Source organism: Lonchura striata, chromosome 2, assembly GCF_050655825.1.
Source record: "Lonchura striata isolate lonStrDom1 chromosome 2, ASM5065582v1, whole genome shotgun sequence".
Taxonomy (NCBI): Eukaryota; Metazoa; Chordata; class Aves; order Passeriformes; family Estrildidae; genus Lonchura; species Lonchura striata.
This window is the reverse complement of record NC_140704.1, coordinates 23,691,029-23,708,569: the sequence shown is the minus strand read 5'-3', so window position 1 is coordinate 23,708,569 and position 17,541 is coordinate 23,691,029. Positions and strand designations below refer to the sequence as shown.

The window sequence follows — 17,541 nt, the reverse complement described above, 5'->3', positions numbered from 1 at the left end:
ACTAGTGACTCATTCTAGAGATCAGTTTGGACAGAAGGAAGTTTCAGGATTTTCGTGCAGTCCAGTGCAGTCTGGACTGATGCATTCTTTCAGGTAATCAGGCTGTGATCTGCCTTTGCTTTACATGTGCATTGTGATTTGTGTCAGTAAAATTCCGCTGTGTTTGAGGGTAAATCCCTCATACACGGCTCGAAACATTTTCTTGCTTTTCCGGGACACTACCAGCTTGTGGCATATCCTCACAGATTTCAGGCTGAACTGCAATGGTTTGAACAGGCTTGTCTCCCATTGTGATCAATGGGAGTGGGAAGTACTCAGCATTTCTCAAGACCAGACCTGAACCTTTGGCAGGAGGCGAAACTTACCCAAACTACTCCCAAACTTAGTCACTGAAATGGTGATGCTACCAGACCATTAAAGTGGGAGCAGCTCCTCAGACATTCATTATTAAGGGATTTTGAGTACTACATGTGTGTAACTAAAACTGTCTCTCCTTTGCACTCTGTCTTGTCCAGCCCACCCCTCTCTGACAGGCTGCCTCCTGGTTTCTTGTCATTAGCTTTGCCTGTGTCTGTGCTTATTCTGCCCCGTTCCTGCTCTGCTGTGCAGTCATTGAAAACAGTGGGACTAACCAAACACATTTGAATGATAGGTTAAATGTCATTGTTATTTAAAATACTTAACTCTCCCATCTTTGACGCTATTTGTATTATATTTAACATGGGGCCAGATCCTGAAATATCTAATCAAAAGGCTTTAACTGCTATGGCCAAGGAAGCTGCCCCATAGGCACACTGCACCTGATAAATGGAAAATGTGGTTTCTCATACAGATTCAGCTTAGCATTTCCCAAGAGCTGTGATATGTCCAGATGCATTAGGATTTAATTGTCCTGAGATTATAATTGCTTTGCCCTTCCAGTCATGCTGTTATTTTGAGGAGATACTAATTTTCAGAGGGATTTTAGGTAAGCCAAATTACAATGTAAAATCCACATAGGTAGAGAGGTGGGGTAATTCCATTACATTCACTGAGGTAACCCATGATTTACCTCCATGTGGTTGGCCCACGGCCTCACCCAGTCTTGTGACAAACTCCGTGAGAAAAAAGGTCAATGCTGCTCCCTAGTGGCACTGGCCTTTGTGCAAGCCCAAGTATTCAGTGACATTGTTTTTCTCTTCTTTCTTGTCTTACCCTGTCAGAGTTTCCATTGAAAATCTCAATTTTACAGGTTATAAAAATATGTTTTCCCTGAAACCAAACAAGTACTGTATGATCTTTTCCAGAATTTCCATAAGAAACTGGTTTTGAACCCCACAAATATTAACAGCAGACTAAAATGTAAAATGTACAAGACATAATTCATTGTTGGTGATTTACCTACTATTTAATTTTTTTGAGTTTTAAAACTCAGCATGATTATTTAATAAGTATAAATATCTGCTTTAATTTAAAAAATAAAGAAATAAAATACTTAAAGAAATTAAAATGTTCTGTTAAAGAGTAAAGAAAAACTAAAATACAATTGAAAGCAAAACCACAAAGGCACTCAAGTGCCTTTCCACTTCTAAATAGAGACTTTAAAACCTGTATTGTGAAGCAAATAAATTGTTTAAATTTGGGCAACAATTACTGCACATAGCTTTGAAGCATTATGAAACATCCCTTTTATTGCCTTACCCTCATCTTGACCCACGGTCTTCTCTCAGTCCCCATTCTTGTGAAAAAAGATCCTTGCATGCAATTCCCCTTTGAAACTTACTGCTTTTAATCATCTGGAGTGACATACGTTGCACCATCCAGTCAAGAGCTAAGCAACTTTTTTCTAAAGCACTAAGCTTTTTTTCAATAAAACTACTCAGAAAATTGAGACCTGGGCCAGAAAATTGTGGTTCTACCAAGCACATTGAGGGCCTATCAGCTTCCGTTCACAGGGATTATTGCACTACTGTACAATTAAACATTTATGCTCATTTAAACAAAAATACTTACAAAATGCCACTCAGTGTAACCAATATGAAAGGAAAACTGCATAAATGTTCAGAGCTAACATTATGTTTTCCATTTCACAGTGTAATTGGACTCCCAGAAGAAGAGGACTGGCCTAATGATGTTGCCCTTCCAAGAAATGCTTTTACTTCCAGACCCGCACAACCTATTGAAAAATTTGTACCAGATATTGATGAAGTAGGCAAAGACTTGCTTCTTGTGAGTTTCTATTTGTTGTTCCCTATCTCACATGACGGATGGCTCCCACTGTGCATGCAACTTGCCAAGAAAAAATGAAGTTTCCATTTAATGGAGTTAGTAAAAAAAAAGCTAAAAATCAGTAAGACAGTTTGTGTTAATCTGTGAAACAACAGCACAAAGACACTCCCTTTGGCTCTAGAGGTGTCAGAGCTGAGAATAGCTCAAGATTAGGAAACTAGGTCAGGGACTTATCTGTTTGACCTGTCATTAGACCTTATGATTAGATCCTCATTACTGACCACTGCAGTGCACTGGGGCAGCCATCCGTACAGTATTGGCCTGATGTGAGTACAAACATGGATCTACTATTTTGGTGCTATAGTGGACCCAGTATAAAGCAGGAAATAGACTTAATGACAGATTGCATCTGCTAGCTTTCTGCTGAATGCTGAAGACTTTACACTTGCAATTCACCAATGATTGCCTCTTGCAAATGGCAAGGCTGAACAGAAGCAAAAGAATTGGGCTGGTACAGCTATTTCCATCATTGTTATAGATACATTAGAAATCCCAGTCCTGAAATTCAATCTTGAAATGGAATATAGGGAATGACCTTGCATCATGCTGTGTCTATTGAAATCTAGTTAGATTTGTTCTCTAGAAGTCTTCTAAGGATCTTGATTCATGTGGGCTAGGTGGATTGCAATTCTTGAAAGACTTGATGCATCTCTTCAGGAGCTGCTGACTCTGGCCAAGGTTGTCCAACAGCAGATGGTCCTGCAGTGTCCTCATGACAGCAGGAAAGCTGGACTTCATCTGGACACGTGAAATGACAAGGGACAAACACTACTATGAGAAAAATCTGCTGTGCTTGCAGACAGCCTGGAAATGGAAGCTAGGCATGGGACAAGAATTAGATTCTAAGAATAAGAAGGAATAATATGTATATATATGTATATATGGCCGGGAGCTCAGTGAGTGTAAGGCATGATGTGAGGGAGAGAGGGAGAAAGAAGATAAATATCTGTGCCTAGAAATTGAGGTAGAAAAGAAATCTGTTCCTGCTAGGCAAAGAGATGATAACTGGGAGCCACAGATGAAAGGGGAGAGTACAACTGGAAGTCACTGAATTAAATTTCAGGAGTTAAATGATAGAAGTTCTGATACAAGAAAAGAAAATAGGAGTAGGAATTGGTTAGACAAGAACAGTGGGAAGAACAATACATGGAGGTGAATGCCATAAACAACAAGGTATAAATGCAGGTCTGGGGTAGAGATTTCAATGCTGGATAGACAAAGGCTGGGATATAGATCTGGAAGGAGGGCCATCAAAGTCCAGCTAGGAAGATGAGAGAGAAACTGAACACACAACATAAACAGATGAAGGCTGTCCTATGCATGTGAATTCAAGAAAACCTGTGTGTTCTGGGATTTCATAAACTGTGAATACTTGAATTTTCTAGCGTGTAATTTTTGAGGTGGCCATACTCTTATGCTGTGACCCCACTGCTTGTTTTAATATGGATGGTCATTGTGCACCTCCTTCTGAGACTGTGTTGTGTCTCATCCTGATCATAAACTGAACATGGTATGCACTAATGTATGTATGCAATGATAGCATGGTTAACTGTACACTGTAGTTAAAATCAACTTCTTTTCATACTTTCAGAAATGCTTGGCGTTCAACCCAGCCAAAAGAATATCTGCATATGTTGCCCTCTCTCACCCATATTTCCATGATCTGGAGAAATTCAAGGAGAATATGGACTGTCACGTGTCATCCAGCCAAAACTCCAGTGAGGTGAATGCATCATAAGTGCTGACTGAAGATGAACCATAAATGAACAAGACGTGTAGCTGACAAGGCCACTGTCTCATACAAACCACACAGCTGTCCTAGCGAGATCATTATTTGGAGGTTTTATGCACTTATCTTTTATTTTGGGATTGTGATGTGCTTATCCATGGAAATCAATCTAGTTTACTTTTATCAGAGCAATGCAAGGGCCAGGGCTTTGACCTGCTCCTGTTGCAGCTTTATGTTTGTTTTGTTTATCTACCTGGGAAAACTCCAGACAAAGAGAAGCTGCTGACCAGTTTTGCTGCCATTTTATCTTTCTAATATTGAATGCTGCCAGTGTTTGATGATCGACTCACTGCCAAAATATGATGCAATCTTTCTCTCTCTCTCTAGCTGCTGAAGCATGATTTGGTACTTTATTATTGTTATTCTGTGATATTTAAAGAATGGCATTGAAATACCAGATCTCTGCAACCTGCAAACTGATACATGCATTGATACATCCAGCTACTGTTCATTCATAGCAGATATGCAGGTGCTTCCCCACTTGAAAACCTGGATGGATTAATTTATCATTTTGTTGCTCTATAAAAATAACAGTGATGATGATGATGATCATAATAAATGTCTCAGCTTTTAGGTTTTTTCATACACAAACGAGTTATTATATAGCTATGTTTGTGTGCATGTTTTAAAAAACTGTTCTGTTCTTACTGTTTCAATTTCCACATGGTCTTTCTGTGTTGAAATGCAGACACGTTCTAGTCCATTGTCTAACCCATCATTCCCCCCTGGAAACAGCTGCAAGCATATTTTCTTCATCTCATTCCAAATAATTTGCTGATGTCCAGCTCAAAGACATGAGCAGATACAATGAAAATCAGTACAGATTTTCACCTTCAACCTGTTCTTATTGTCAGCCAAAAACAAAAGAGAAAAAATATTTCTGGTTCAGAAGCAGAGAATCCTATACCTGTAATAAGCACAGAAAAGTATTTGTGCTGTATTGTACTCTGTATACTGTTCTGCCTTGCCTGCAACACCCCCCGATGCATCACAGAAATGCTCAGAATCCCTCACATGTCACTTACTAAGCAGGCTTGTTTTCTATGCAGAAATGCATGACCTTCTCTCCTAAACCACCATGTGGGGATACTAGCACATGCCTCTCCACTAAGGTTAATGTGCCATTATTGAATGTCAAAATAACAAAGCAATTTACTTGTTTTTATAGCACAGTTATTTTAAATATTACCTGGAATTTTTATATTTAGTGTTTTTACCTTAACTAAAATATATTTTCAGTATTTTGAGAAGAAACTTTTATTTTTTTAATACTGTACTGGGGAAAAAGAAATATTTTAAATCCATAAAAACTGTTCCCTAGCATGACTTTAGTGCATTTACTTGGACGTGACTTGGGAGAAAATATTGGTCCAATGAATATAACTGATGCTATGTGAAGCAGCCAGCTATGCTTCCTCCTGTGACAGTCCCTTAGGCTTCTCTCTTCCTCGTCTCTATTTCATCTTGTCTAGGTGGTGAGCCAGCATGAGATCCTCATGCATGGCATGCTTGGCAGAAGTAGGTCCTCAGCAGTGAGCTGGGCAATATAACTTTTCCAGCTGTGACAGGGGAACTTGCAGCCATCTCACAGGCAGGTCTCTCACTCATGTGGTGAACCTCACTGTTAACTCTGTTTCAGGTATCTCTGCTGTCTGGCTCATGGTCCACTGCTAGGATAGTAAGTGGATCTTATCTCTCTCCTGGATAAAGTTTTTTGTTATTGTTAGACATTTAAGTGTGTGATATATGGTTAAATTAGGTCTACTTTAAACAAGCCAGATTTTAAAAGGACCACTTGCGTGCTTGCATGCAGTGGCCTGTGCTTTTCTTTGTGCCCAGAATGAGCCTATGCAAAACTTAACCAGCATGAACAGGCAAATTGCAAATTGGGCCTGGCAAGAGCATGCAGAAAGCATCTGCACACAGAAATATCACAGATCTGTAACATCAGAATTTTGGAAGCTCTGTGAACAGGAAGCTGAAGGCCAGGGAGCTGCCACAGCAGCAAACCTCCTAATCTTGGCCTTGCATTTGTCATTCTCATTGTTCCTACACCCAAAGAGAACTGCAGACCTACTGCACTGGTCTTGTCACAACCCTATTCTTGTGTGGGTTAGTGGACCCAAGTGTAAATAATTTTTAACATTCACAGAGAAGGATGGGCCAGAGTGAATTTTTTGCTAGTGATTTTTAAACACTAAGTAGAACAACAAACAGAGCCAAAAGTCAGGAGACTCTTGCAGCAGTAGTAATTAGAAAAGTTTTTTATGGAGTTTAGCACTTTTGAAAACATTCCACATTTTACCTAGAGTGGAGCTATCTGTCATAAATACCTTAGCAGGGCATTCAGCTGGTGTGGCTTCCCAGCAACTGCTCAGGGAACTCTCCCAGAGCTCTCCACCAATTAATGTAGGGTGAAAATGTAGAGGAGGAGATGATATTTTCCAAATTAGGCTTAAAACTCTCAGACAGAAATGTTCATCTGTTCCATGTAAGAATCTGTTCTATTAAGCTTAGCAAAGCTTAACAATAGAGGATATGGTTGCTGAATGTAGATTCATTATTAGGGTAAAAACACAAAGGAGGGGAGAGAATACTTAAAGCCAAAGGTTAGTATTGGCCCAAAAACTAATGAGAATGTGGAAATCACCAGGAATTTAACTACTGGAGCAGTATTTCCCAATCGTAGTATCAAAGAGCTAAGCAAGCAGCAGAGAAAAACAGGGGCTGGCTTATGGAGTCAGAAGCAGAGCTTCTGCAACATGGTGCTGTATGTTGTCTAATATAGTAGGATCAGGTTATAAAGGAGAGTATTCAGGAGAACAGTTTGCAAAGGGCTGCATTAATGGTCACATTCTGGAACATCTTACCAGTGGGAATGGCAGGAACAAAACCAAGAAATCTAAGAATCTTGGCAGGGTTAGGGAAAATATTTCTCTAATGGGGTCCTTGTGGTAGCAAGGGCCTGGATTCAAAGGACCAACAATTTTTCAAATTACCTCCTTTTCCAAATTCTTCAGGAAGAAATTCCATTTGACATGCCATAGGCTTAATCGTATCCCAGTCTTCCCTGCCAAACCATGTGGGGCTTCACTTACACTAGTGAACTGAGAAAGTCTGTTCTCTGGCTGGGCAAAGCACTGTCATTGGATAATACCATGCCAGGAATTATATTTATAATTAGACAGCACAGACAGCTGTGGGACTGTGCTCAAACCCATGCCCTTGCTCTTCTTATGTTACTGGTATAGCTCTAATATTTTAGTACCTTTACTCATTACTGCCATATGTGTAGGACGTAGGAATTGTGTAAGTGAAAAAGAAAGTGCTGTGATGAAAACTCTTTGTACACCTTTAAAGAAGACTTCAGAGTGCAATTTTTCTTAGTGATATCTAAACCTGTATGTGTTCTCTTCTACAGGAGTGGTTTATCAGCAGCTAAAAAATGCTGAATAACAAAAGATGTATTAAGTATAGCTCCTAGAACACCCACAGCCAGGCACTGTGCTCTTCTTAGCAGTGAACAGGGTGTTCTAACTAATGGACGGAGAAATTTCTATCTCCCACCAAACTTCTTTTTTTTTTAGCCACTACTACATAACTCTGCAGATAAAAAACCAGACCCAATAGCCAAGGAAAATAATCACAGCAGCCAGCTAGGGAAGTGCTAATTGCTGAACCTTAGCAATCCATCTGGTGCAGCACTTCTCTCTTCCCCCTGTCCACGCTCACAGCAGCCTTCCTGTTCATCTCCTTCTGTACTCCCTTCTGTAAGCAGGTTTCAGTGATGCTCACAGGTGCTATTTCCAGCAAAATTCTTCCAAATTTTCCATAGCTACGCAGTGTCAATGTCCCCTCCATTCCTATTACTAAATGTTGAATCTTTTAGTACCATAGCCTAAACCAGTGATGAGACAAGAACTTCGTGCACCTCCTTAGTTTAGTGTACCCCTGTCTTGCCTTCTGTGTGGTTAGTGAAATTCTAAAACTGGGATTTGTGCATATTTCTGTGTTTCTTTCAGCCTATTAGTCCACCATGATTTATAATAGAGCAACTTTCTCTGTTGTTTCTGTCCTAAAACACACCAAAAAATGAGGGTGTCATGTTTGCAAAAAAAAAAAAAAAAAAAAAGAAATTTAGGACTATGTGTACAGAGCATTTTAATGAAAGGAATCACTAAATTACAGCATTTGAACATCTTCTGCATGGGGGAAGGTTTCCAGCATGGTAACTCTTCTTTGGTTTTTATACTCAGTGGTTGTTTTGGGGAGTAAGAAGAAAATATTGTGCCTTGCTGCTTTTCATAGGTTCACTCACTGTCTTTGAAAAGCATGCTTTATTATACATGTAATTTTTTCTGCTGTTAGATATTAGACCAACTTTAATATGGAAAATAAAGAGAAAACATGCTGGTTTGGTCTTTTAGCCAGCAAACTAGGAGCACTTACCTGACTCACAACGGAAAACACATCAGTTGTCAAATGCATACATGAATCAGAAACCACAGAGTTTGGTTTAAAAGGCCATATAAATTAATTATGTTCCATGCATAAGACACATTTGAATAATGAGGAAGCTTATTCTAAGAACTCTGTTTTATAGAACCACTTGGCTAGTATTTTTCATATACAGTAGGTTCAGGAATAGATTGACTTTTATATACAATGTGAATTAGAAGTTACTAGGCTGTTTGAGTGATTTTGTTGTTTTATGCTGGAAGCTTGAATTGATTGCAAGCTTAGGAACCTAACATATTTATTTTATTGCTTCAAAACTGTTTCTAAATATCAAGATATTTTTTGATGTTAACAGGATTTCACACTTTTTTTTTTTAATGTGTAAATTATGTTCTTGAAATTAGTGTGTTAGAAAAAGCATTTTTCCAAACTGCATTAGTGGGAGAAAATTTAAGAAATATATTTTTACTTTCACAGAGAGGTGAACTCTTCAATAACTGACTATCAATAAGCTATATTTTTACTTCCTTTTGATTACTAAGCCTTGAGTATATAGGTTACTTGCAGTGAAGAAAATCAGAAACAATGTCTAGAAAATTAAATGGGATTTTATATGTTTAAGCATCCAAGTTTTATTTCCATATCCATTTTTTTGTGCAAGTACAGTTCAGATGTTCAAAAGCATGACTACAATTTTAGCAGTCTAACAGGCTGTACAAGTTAAATTGAGGTTTTATTTGTGAGCTGTTTATTTTATTATCCATCTGCATCTTGCAAATTGTTAGATAATGGCTGTAATATAATTCTAGTTTCTGCACTAGACTCTGTAACCATCAAATCTCAATATTTTATGTAAAACAAAAAGAAGCTTTCTCATCTATTCTAACTAACTAGGCCATTAAAAGAAGAAAGATGTAGACATACAAACTGACAAATATACTTTTGCCAAGTGTTGTTTCTTCCCTTTAGTTTGAAGCTTAGCAAGTATTGCATACTGATCTGCAATACATATACAATGTAAGAACCATAAAGACCACTTAAGAGTAGTGTGCACAAATAATATGAAAAATGGCTCATTACACTCTTTGAGAAACCAGCTGAAAATCATTACTTTAGCTGTAACACTCAAAATCTTGAAAGTCATTTATTTTTCCATTAAAAAGTATTCCTGAAAAATGATGTGTATGTTTTTAATTCTGTGATAGGCACCCAAACAGAACTGAAACAAGTGGGAACTTGTTCTCAAAAGTGATTTTTCCAGGCCAAATAGATATCATCAGTTCTTCATGTACTCATCAGAAACTAAAATTAACCAGCACCATTCTTAGATGAGCCTTTTGCTTTCTGGGCAGAAAAACCTGAGGTTGCTGTTATTAAAGTTAGTGGAAAATTTGCTTTGACTTAAAAGTCCTGTGGAAGCTTCTGCAATATTCAGTTTTCTAGCCTTCATTGCAAGACTCTGTAAAACAGCAAAGGTAAATCAAAACTCCTTAACCATATGGTCTTTTCCCCTTCACATTATATATTTTATCTTTTTTGGGATACGTTGATGGGTTTTATCCAGCCCAGTGTTAATGAGATTTTTGCAAGGCTAGAGAAAGTAAGAATAACTTCTACAATAATATTTTGATTGTTGGTGATTGTGGTAGAGCAGATTTTTTTTTTGTTTCCAGAAAGGATCAGACAAAATATTCTGCCTTCTTTAAAAAAGAAAAAAAGAGAAAAAAAAGTGCCCACAAACAGCTGACACTTGATAAGGATTAGAAAGGAGATTTTTAAGAAACTATTTGGAAAATACTGTCAGGATGAGTGAAAAGGAGTATATTTTTGATGTGAGATATATGAATGCAAACAATTTATTAAATATGCATTGAAACTGATACTTTTTCACTGACTTTGCAAAGGTGATAGGGTTTTATAGAAGAAAAGCATCCAAGTATGAATTTATTCGACTACCACTTAAATGTTCATTTGCACTAAAGCAACCCGTACTGTTTGAAAGGAGATGGGAAAACACGTCCTGTTAAACTTGTGATTTACTTTGCTGTCTACAAGGATGTGTTGTAAAGCTCTCAAGCTCACTGAGCGAGCCAAATTCACATTCTGCACTATTCGCTTTCTGCAAATCCATCCACATGCCTGAAAAAAACACATTTTCTAGTGTTTACATGGATACTTTCTTGCATTGACATGCTCATGTTAAATCCAGACAGGGGACAGTCTCTGCAACTGAATGGAAAATGACTTTTCACAGACTGACAGATTTTGTTGTACAATTACTCCTAGTGGGTTTGAAATCAATGTTCAACAATATGGAGCCCTTCATTTTATTCCATGTTTCACATGTACATCATGTTCTGCTAATTCTCAGCATTTTTTTAAAAAAAAGCAAAACCCCAGTTCTTTAATGTTAGGATCAATTTTGAGTAGCTAGATGAAGGAGGAAAATCATGATGTGATGGAAAGAGAAAAAAGGGCAGAGAGCAGGAGAGTTGGCAAGTGAGTTTGACTACATGGAAAAGTTACATATAAATATAGGGGGAAGACTTTTTTCCAGTTGTTTTGTTTTCTCCTGTCATATAAGATGACAAGATGCAAGACTCATGAACGTGATTTTTGTTCCAGATACTTATGCCAACTCAAATCGTGAGTTACAGTGTACTTCTTCAACATAGCAACAGCTCTATTTTTTAAAATTTTGCATAAGCTAGAGCTTTTTCTGGGTAGATATATAAAAAAAAAGTTTTATGAGACAGCTTGACAGCTGATTAAGCTGTCTATGGAGACAGTGCCTGTAGTTCAGCTGCAGACAGTGGAGAATGTACAGCTCTGACAGTGTATTAGTATGCAATGTTCTGCATTAGAAGTTGACTCCTGCTGTAAATTGAACATTCTTTGATCATCCAAAATGGCATGGTTTTGCACACTTGGATTTTGATAAGGTTATCCACATGCAAGTTTTTCTGGATCAGTCCAGATTCACCATCTCACAGGAGGAAGTCTGAGGGCTTAGCAAGTGTGTCCAACACCCAGTGTAAATAATAATGCAAAATCATCTGCCATGGGAAATGAAAAGACTTTTTGTAGGTTGTAGAGTAGGAATGAGCTGTCTGAGCTGCTTTGCCAACAGGAGAGCTACTGTTAACTATTCTTATGCCAGCTCCAAAAATGCAGAATAGGAAACCTGCGTAACATTTTGTTTTGTTCAGTCTATGTACATGGGTGGCAGGGTAAGTGTTGGCACAGTTTGATCCTTCCATTAAGCATGAGCAACTGGCCTTGGCACAGAGACAAACTTCACAATTCCAGGGATGGGAAACCTCTAATTCTCCACAGTAGTTCTCTGGCTATTGTTAAATACATATACTGGTAGACCACTCCACCATTCAAGCAGTCCCTTCCTTATCCCAGATGATCATTCTGTGACACTGTGAAGGAAGCCTATTCCTCAGAAGATTTCCAGCTTTCCTGCTTCCTCTCACTGCAGCGACAATTACCTGTCATTTGTATCTGACCCTGCTGGTGCTTCCACTACCACTGAAGTAGCTGTGAGCTAAATTACTTCCTTGTGGCTCTGCAACTTCCAATCTTGGGCAGCCAGTGATTTGTACTCTTCATTTTTTCTCACTTCTCATTAGAAACAGGGAAGTAATACAGTAGAATATGGTAAAATGTGTGCTACTTTCACACTTTTTGGTTCAAGCAAAGCAATGAGCTAGAATAGATTAGATTGAACATAATGTTCAGTTGATCAGCCAAAACAACTTTGGATTCAGGAGATCATTTACTAAGTACAGAAAATCCCATAACATCTGTCTGTGATGCAGATTTTTACAAGAACACACAGTGATACCCCTGTTATCCAGAAGCTTTTAATGGATAGAATAGTAGAAATAACAGCCTCCAACTGCTTACCCTGCTTCCCCAAGATCACTATTCTCAGGAAGAGATTCCTCCCAGCATTGGGTGGAGCAACTGTGAAACAGTCCCCAGCTCTCCCCCAGGTTGTGTTCACGTGTTCATGGCAATCAAGCTCATTCCTTCCTTTCGGGCTATGGCAGTGTGAAGTACAGAGCCCTGCCACAAGTACTAGGCACAAACAGACCTTAAACACCAAAATATTCTAAGGAACAGTCTTCCGTGGCTCTAGAGTGGATACTATGTTTACTATTTCTATGACAGTTGACTTCTACTTTTTAAACAGCATTTTAAACATCAGTGATATAAGAACTCCCCTAAGAAAACTCTTCCACTACACAAAAGGGGCAATACTGAATTATGGACATTCTGTGGGAAAAGACAAAATGTTGTATTCCAGGTAGATTGTATGTATCTCAAACAATCATCCTTCATCTGTAATAGAGAATAATCCACCAAACTGAGTTTAAAATGTAGCCTGAGTCTACAGCACGCTAGTTAAATAAGTGTTTTTCTAGCAAGGCCAAAATCTGCCATAATTTCTTGCAGAGACTTTATCATGGAGTCCCTTTTAAGAAAGGTGACTGTAACCATGGGTTGCACCTACAACAAAATGTACTTCAGAAATTGGATGCTGGCAAGAAGTTTGTGGATATGAGGCTGTAGAAGGTAGCTTATGTAAGCTGAGGGAGGATGCGCTTGTGTGAAAGTACTGGTTGCCATGCACATTTTGAACTGAAGTTACCCATCAGAACAAAATCTAAGGAGTGCAGCATCATGAGATTAGAGGTTTTTTCTCTTTAGATGTCTAGCAACCCCGTGGTGTTCGACCTCTGTTATGTTTTGATTTTATTTATTTCACCTCCCCACTCCTTTCTATTGTGTGTAGTAAGTTGAAAAGAAAAGCATTACCTTATAGTTTATCATCTCAACAAGAGAAGGCCAGCAGTCAGAAAATCTTGATTACTCTGTGGTGGTCAGTATTAAGGGAATCATAATGCTGAGTTGGAAGGGACCTATCAGGATCACTGAATCCAACTCCAAGAATCACACCATGTGCATAACAGTGTTATTCAAACACCTCTTGAACTCTGTCTGAACTAAGCTTGGTGCTGTGACCGCTTCCCTGGGGAGTCTGTTCTAGTGCCCAGTCACCCTCTGGGTGAAAAATCTTTTTCTGATATCCAACTTAACCTCCCCCCCGATTCAGCTTTGAGTCCTGTCACTGGTCAGGAGAGTGAAGTTCTCTCTGTTTAGTTCCAACAAACAGAATTCAACATCCACAGCATCTGCCTTCCACTAAGTACTGATAAAAACCTGTCATTCTCCACAGTGTTCAAAATCTCTTTGCCAGGAGTTTGAACTCCCTTCCTACAACCTGTTTGAGTCACAGCAATGTGAGCAAACAAAGTTTACATTATGATGGTGCTTTTTGGTAAGTGAGAACCAGTTCCAGTTGACACACGGACTGAAAGAGTCTCAAGGACTCTTAGCCAGGCACCATTCATAGGCAAGGCAGTCCCTTCTGCTAGAAAAAGAAACACATTTTCAAAACACTTAAGATAGGGAAAATACAAAGATGCCATTTATTTTTCCAATAGAATCTGTTTTCTGCACAATGCTGATCATTTTGGCACTGAAACCAAGCCAACAGATTCATTCATTCCTTGCAGACTTTAATTTCCTTGTAAATTCTTTACAAGTATTCAGATTAATAGATTTATGGTCTACTTCATTCCAATTCATTTAAGTGGTCTATATCTGCCCTTGAATCTCATATGAATTTTGTTGTTAATATAATATTTTGCTGCATTACTTTGAACAGCTTTAAAAGTATAATGTCTTTGAATGCTCTCGTTAAAGAGAAATTATACCTTCAAAATGCTGTGTTACAAGTTGGAACTGTATACTTTGGAAGTGATGTTTATAACTCCCAAAGGCATCACAGGGTGCTTTCGTCTGTAGGTCTGTCTTCTACTTTCTGTGTTACAGTGTGTATTTGTACTTCCTCACTAACTTGATACTCTTCAGTCTGAAGGCCTAAATCTGCAAAGACACAAATACTGTACCTCAGCTGAGCAGTCTCACAGAGCAGAGAAGGCTTACTCGGGTGAGTGTAGTTGCTCACAAAAAGTATTTGCAGAAAAAGGTTTTCCTTTAGGATCTGACTGTAATTGTGAGGACACATGGTTAATAACAGCACCAAGACACCAGTAAATGGGGTCTGTGTTTATTGAAAATGTGGACACATTTATCTTCAAGTTATTTGACATTATGCTAAATTATTGCTATTATGACTTAGTATATTATTTTGTATGAAAACACATTAGTCCTGTGAAAGGGTAGTTGCAAAAAAATGCGTCAAGCCTTGCTGCTTTATTGTTTATTTGCATTTAGTATACATTTTGGTTGTTGAAATGAAGCTAGCTTCTTAGAGAGGCAGGAAGATAGATCAGTCTGCAAAAGTCATAAATAAGTATCATACTGTGCATTGAGTTTTGCAATTAGAGTAGTATATGTGTTCAGATTTAGCAATTTTTATGCTTTAGAGAATTTTTGTTTTAATATGTAAAGGAATAACCAGATTGAAATGCTATTGTAGAGCTAATTTTACACATAGTTGGGAGATGTCTGAAAAACTAAAATTAGAAAACATTACATAGACTGCCTTTGGCTTTACTTTGTTTGTAGAAGGCCCAGTAGGTATCTGTTAATTCCAGATGCTTAAGCCAGGGGTCAAGTTTTTGCAGCATCTTGTAACTGAAGAAAGTTTTCTGAAGTGATAAAGTTGCCCATCTGGGCTTGAAGTAAGATTGCTGCCTAAACAAAAGCATAAGGGCAGCAAATATAGGTGCTGGTTTGTTTTGGGGTTTTTTTGTGCATGGAAAATTGCATGAATTAGGATTGGAGATTCAAAGTATTTAAAATCATTGAGCACTATTTACTCTTGTTTTAATTCCACTGACTACAGTTAAATAAAACCAAGAATGTGGCCTTGACTACAAAGTCTACAAATTTCAGTGTCAGGCAGCTCAGGTCTATATAGAGATACTTAAGCTTAGTAAATCAGCAAGAATACTATATAAATTGTAATGTGTGATAAAAATCTTAACTCTAGTTACATTATTCCTCTAAACATTTCTATTCATTGTTTTCTTTATACAAAAGGTCAGAATTGCACTTCTTAGTGGCATTGGGATATGTGGAGAAAAGCAGGATGCTGGTACAGAAATGTATCAGAAATAAGATTCAGTTCTTACTGCTCCATGTGTGCCTACCTTAGACGTGACAAATCCCACTGAAGTTAACAGAAGTCATATAAAGTTAAGCCTGTTTGTAACTCTCATGAGATACTGGTTTAAGAATCTTCAAGCTAAGTTATGTTCTCAAAAGGCATTATTAAACTTGTGGTTTCAGGTTTACAGAATACTATGAACAGTGACAACAGCTTCTGAGACACATCCAGAGTAACTTTATTTATTTATATTACATCAGACCAACATCCATTAGCAAATCAGAATCTCTCAGTACCTTCATTTCTCAGTATAATTTTATTAAAAAAACAAACAAACAAACAAAAAAAAAACCAAATAGAAAATTAAACTGGCTTCTATGCTATTTGGATTAATTTTTGTCTCTCTTTTTCCACCTTTTTTGTCATAAAATATATTTTGCTCTGGAGTTGTCTAGGATTTGATAATTCAAGGAAAGCATGCAAAGCAGTTTGGAATACGTTTCTTCATTCACCTTAGGGCATATATTCAGCTGGTGAAAATCAGCATAGTCTGTTGACTTTTACAGCATTGTACCAGTCTATACCAGTGCAACAGTTGGCATGTCAGGTTTTAGCATTTCAAGTCACTTTACCTACATATGCAGTAGGATTCTGTTTTGCAAGATGGAAAGTTATACAGTGCAAACTGTACTACCTAGACTACCATTGATATCTATCACAGGACATGATTTCACTGTATCATTTCATACTTGAAATTCACTATGTTCTTTTAATCAGGGTACAAACATGAAAAGGTGCGTGTGTTACTGTTTCTTTTAAAGGTGCATCATTTTTTTTTTATTCTGTGTGCTTTATAGTTACTAGTCAGTGTTCTTCACATTCTTTGCATTCAGCATTCAAATCACCTGTGTGTGAAATACAGTATCACCTGCAGAGGTACAGAAAAATGTAACAGTGATTTCTTAAATTGTTACTCAAATACTGGTTTACCTTTTAGTCATCAATATGACATCAAGGGGCTACAGCATGTGAACTGTGGTATATAGAAGTCTTGCACCATTGCTGTACAGGAAATCTTGCAGACTCTTCTCTTCTTGCACAGCTGCTGATTACCATATATACATTGGGAAAAAATATATTTCTGCTGTACAGAATGGCTGGGAAGTAACACAGACACTTTGGAAACTCTTGAGCTCCCTTTGCAAGCTTTCAAACAAAACCCTTTGATCTAACTGCATGCCTGTTCTGTGTCCCAAATTTCACCCTATGGGGCTTTCTGCTTTAAGAACACCCTCAGCTGAGGCTACTTTATGTTGACTGCATTGAAGTTCATTGGAGCATGCACCTTACCGTATTAACATATTCTTTAGCTTTTGCAAGTTTGTAAAGATGGTTGACTGCAAAACTAATGTGTCAATACAGCAGAATTAAATTAAGGCACACAGAAAGTTATCAATAATGTATTATATCAGAATTACAGTCCTTTGGAACTGAACGTTTTGCTGCTGGCAGTGCAAGAAAAGCAAAGTTGTGTATTTATTGTTGGGTGCTGAGGGTTCAGTATGAAAATCAATATAATAAAAATTTTCAAAGTGTCTAGTTCTCTTTAGTTCCCAAATTATTGAAAAGTAAAAAGGCAAAAAATTAGTTTTGTATTTAAAACTGCTTCACCCTTCTAGCTATATTTTTATTTTATCTAAAAATGTAAAATGAATACAAATTCAGTAAGTATTGTATATTAAATACAGAAAATTAGCAATGTTGGTTTCTAGTTTTTGTTTCCAAGTGTTTTTCTCAACACCCTGTGTATTCTAGAAAATCAACAAACACACACAACCAGACACAGAAACATAAATAAATGCAAACTCTTTCC

General features: G+C 37.7%; 1 protein-coding gene across 3 annotated transcripts in view; it reads left to right on the top strand.

The window, feature by feature from the left end:
- Positions 1-8,193, top strand: part of CDK6 (cyclin dependent kinase 6) — a 126,812-nt gene extending 118,619 nt beyond the window's left edge. For all 3 annotated transcript variants that reach the window (XM_021551737.3, XM_021551738.3, XM_021551736.3), the window contains exons 7-8: positions 2,073-2,208; positions 3,860-8,193. In XM_021551737.3, coding sequence (XP_021407412.1) covers positions 2,073-2,208; positions 3,860-4,006 — 283 coding nt within the window. In that variant the 3' untranslated portion in view covers positions 4,007-8,193. The remainder of the gene's footprint in view (positions 1-2,072; positions 2,209-3,859) is intronic.
- The last annotated feature ends 9,348 nt before the right edge of the window (positions 8,194-17,541 follow it).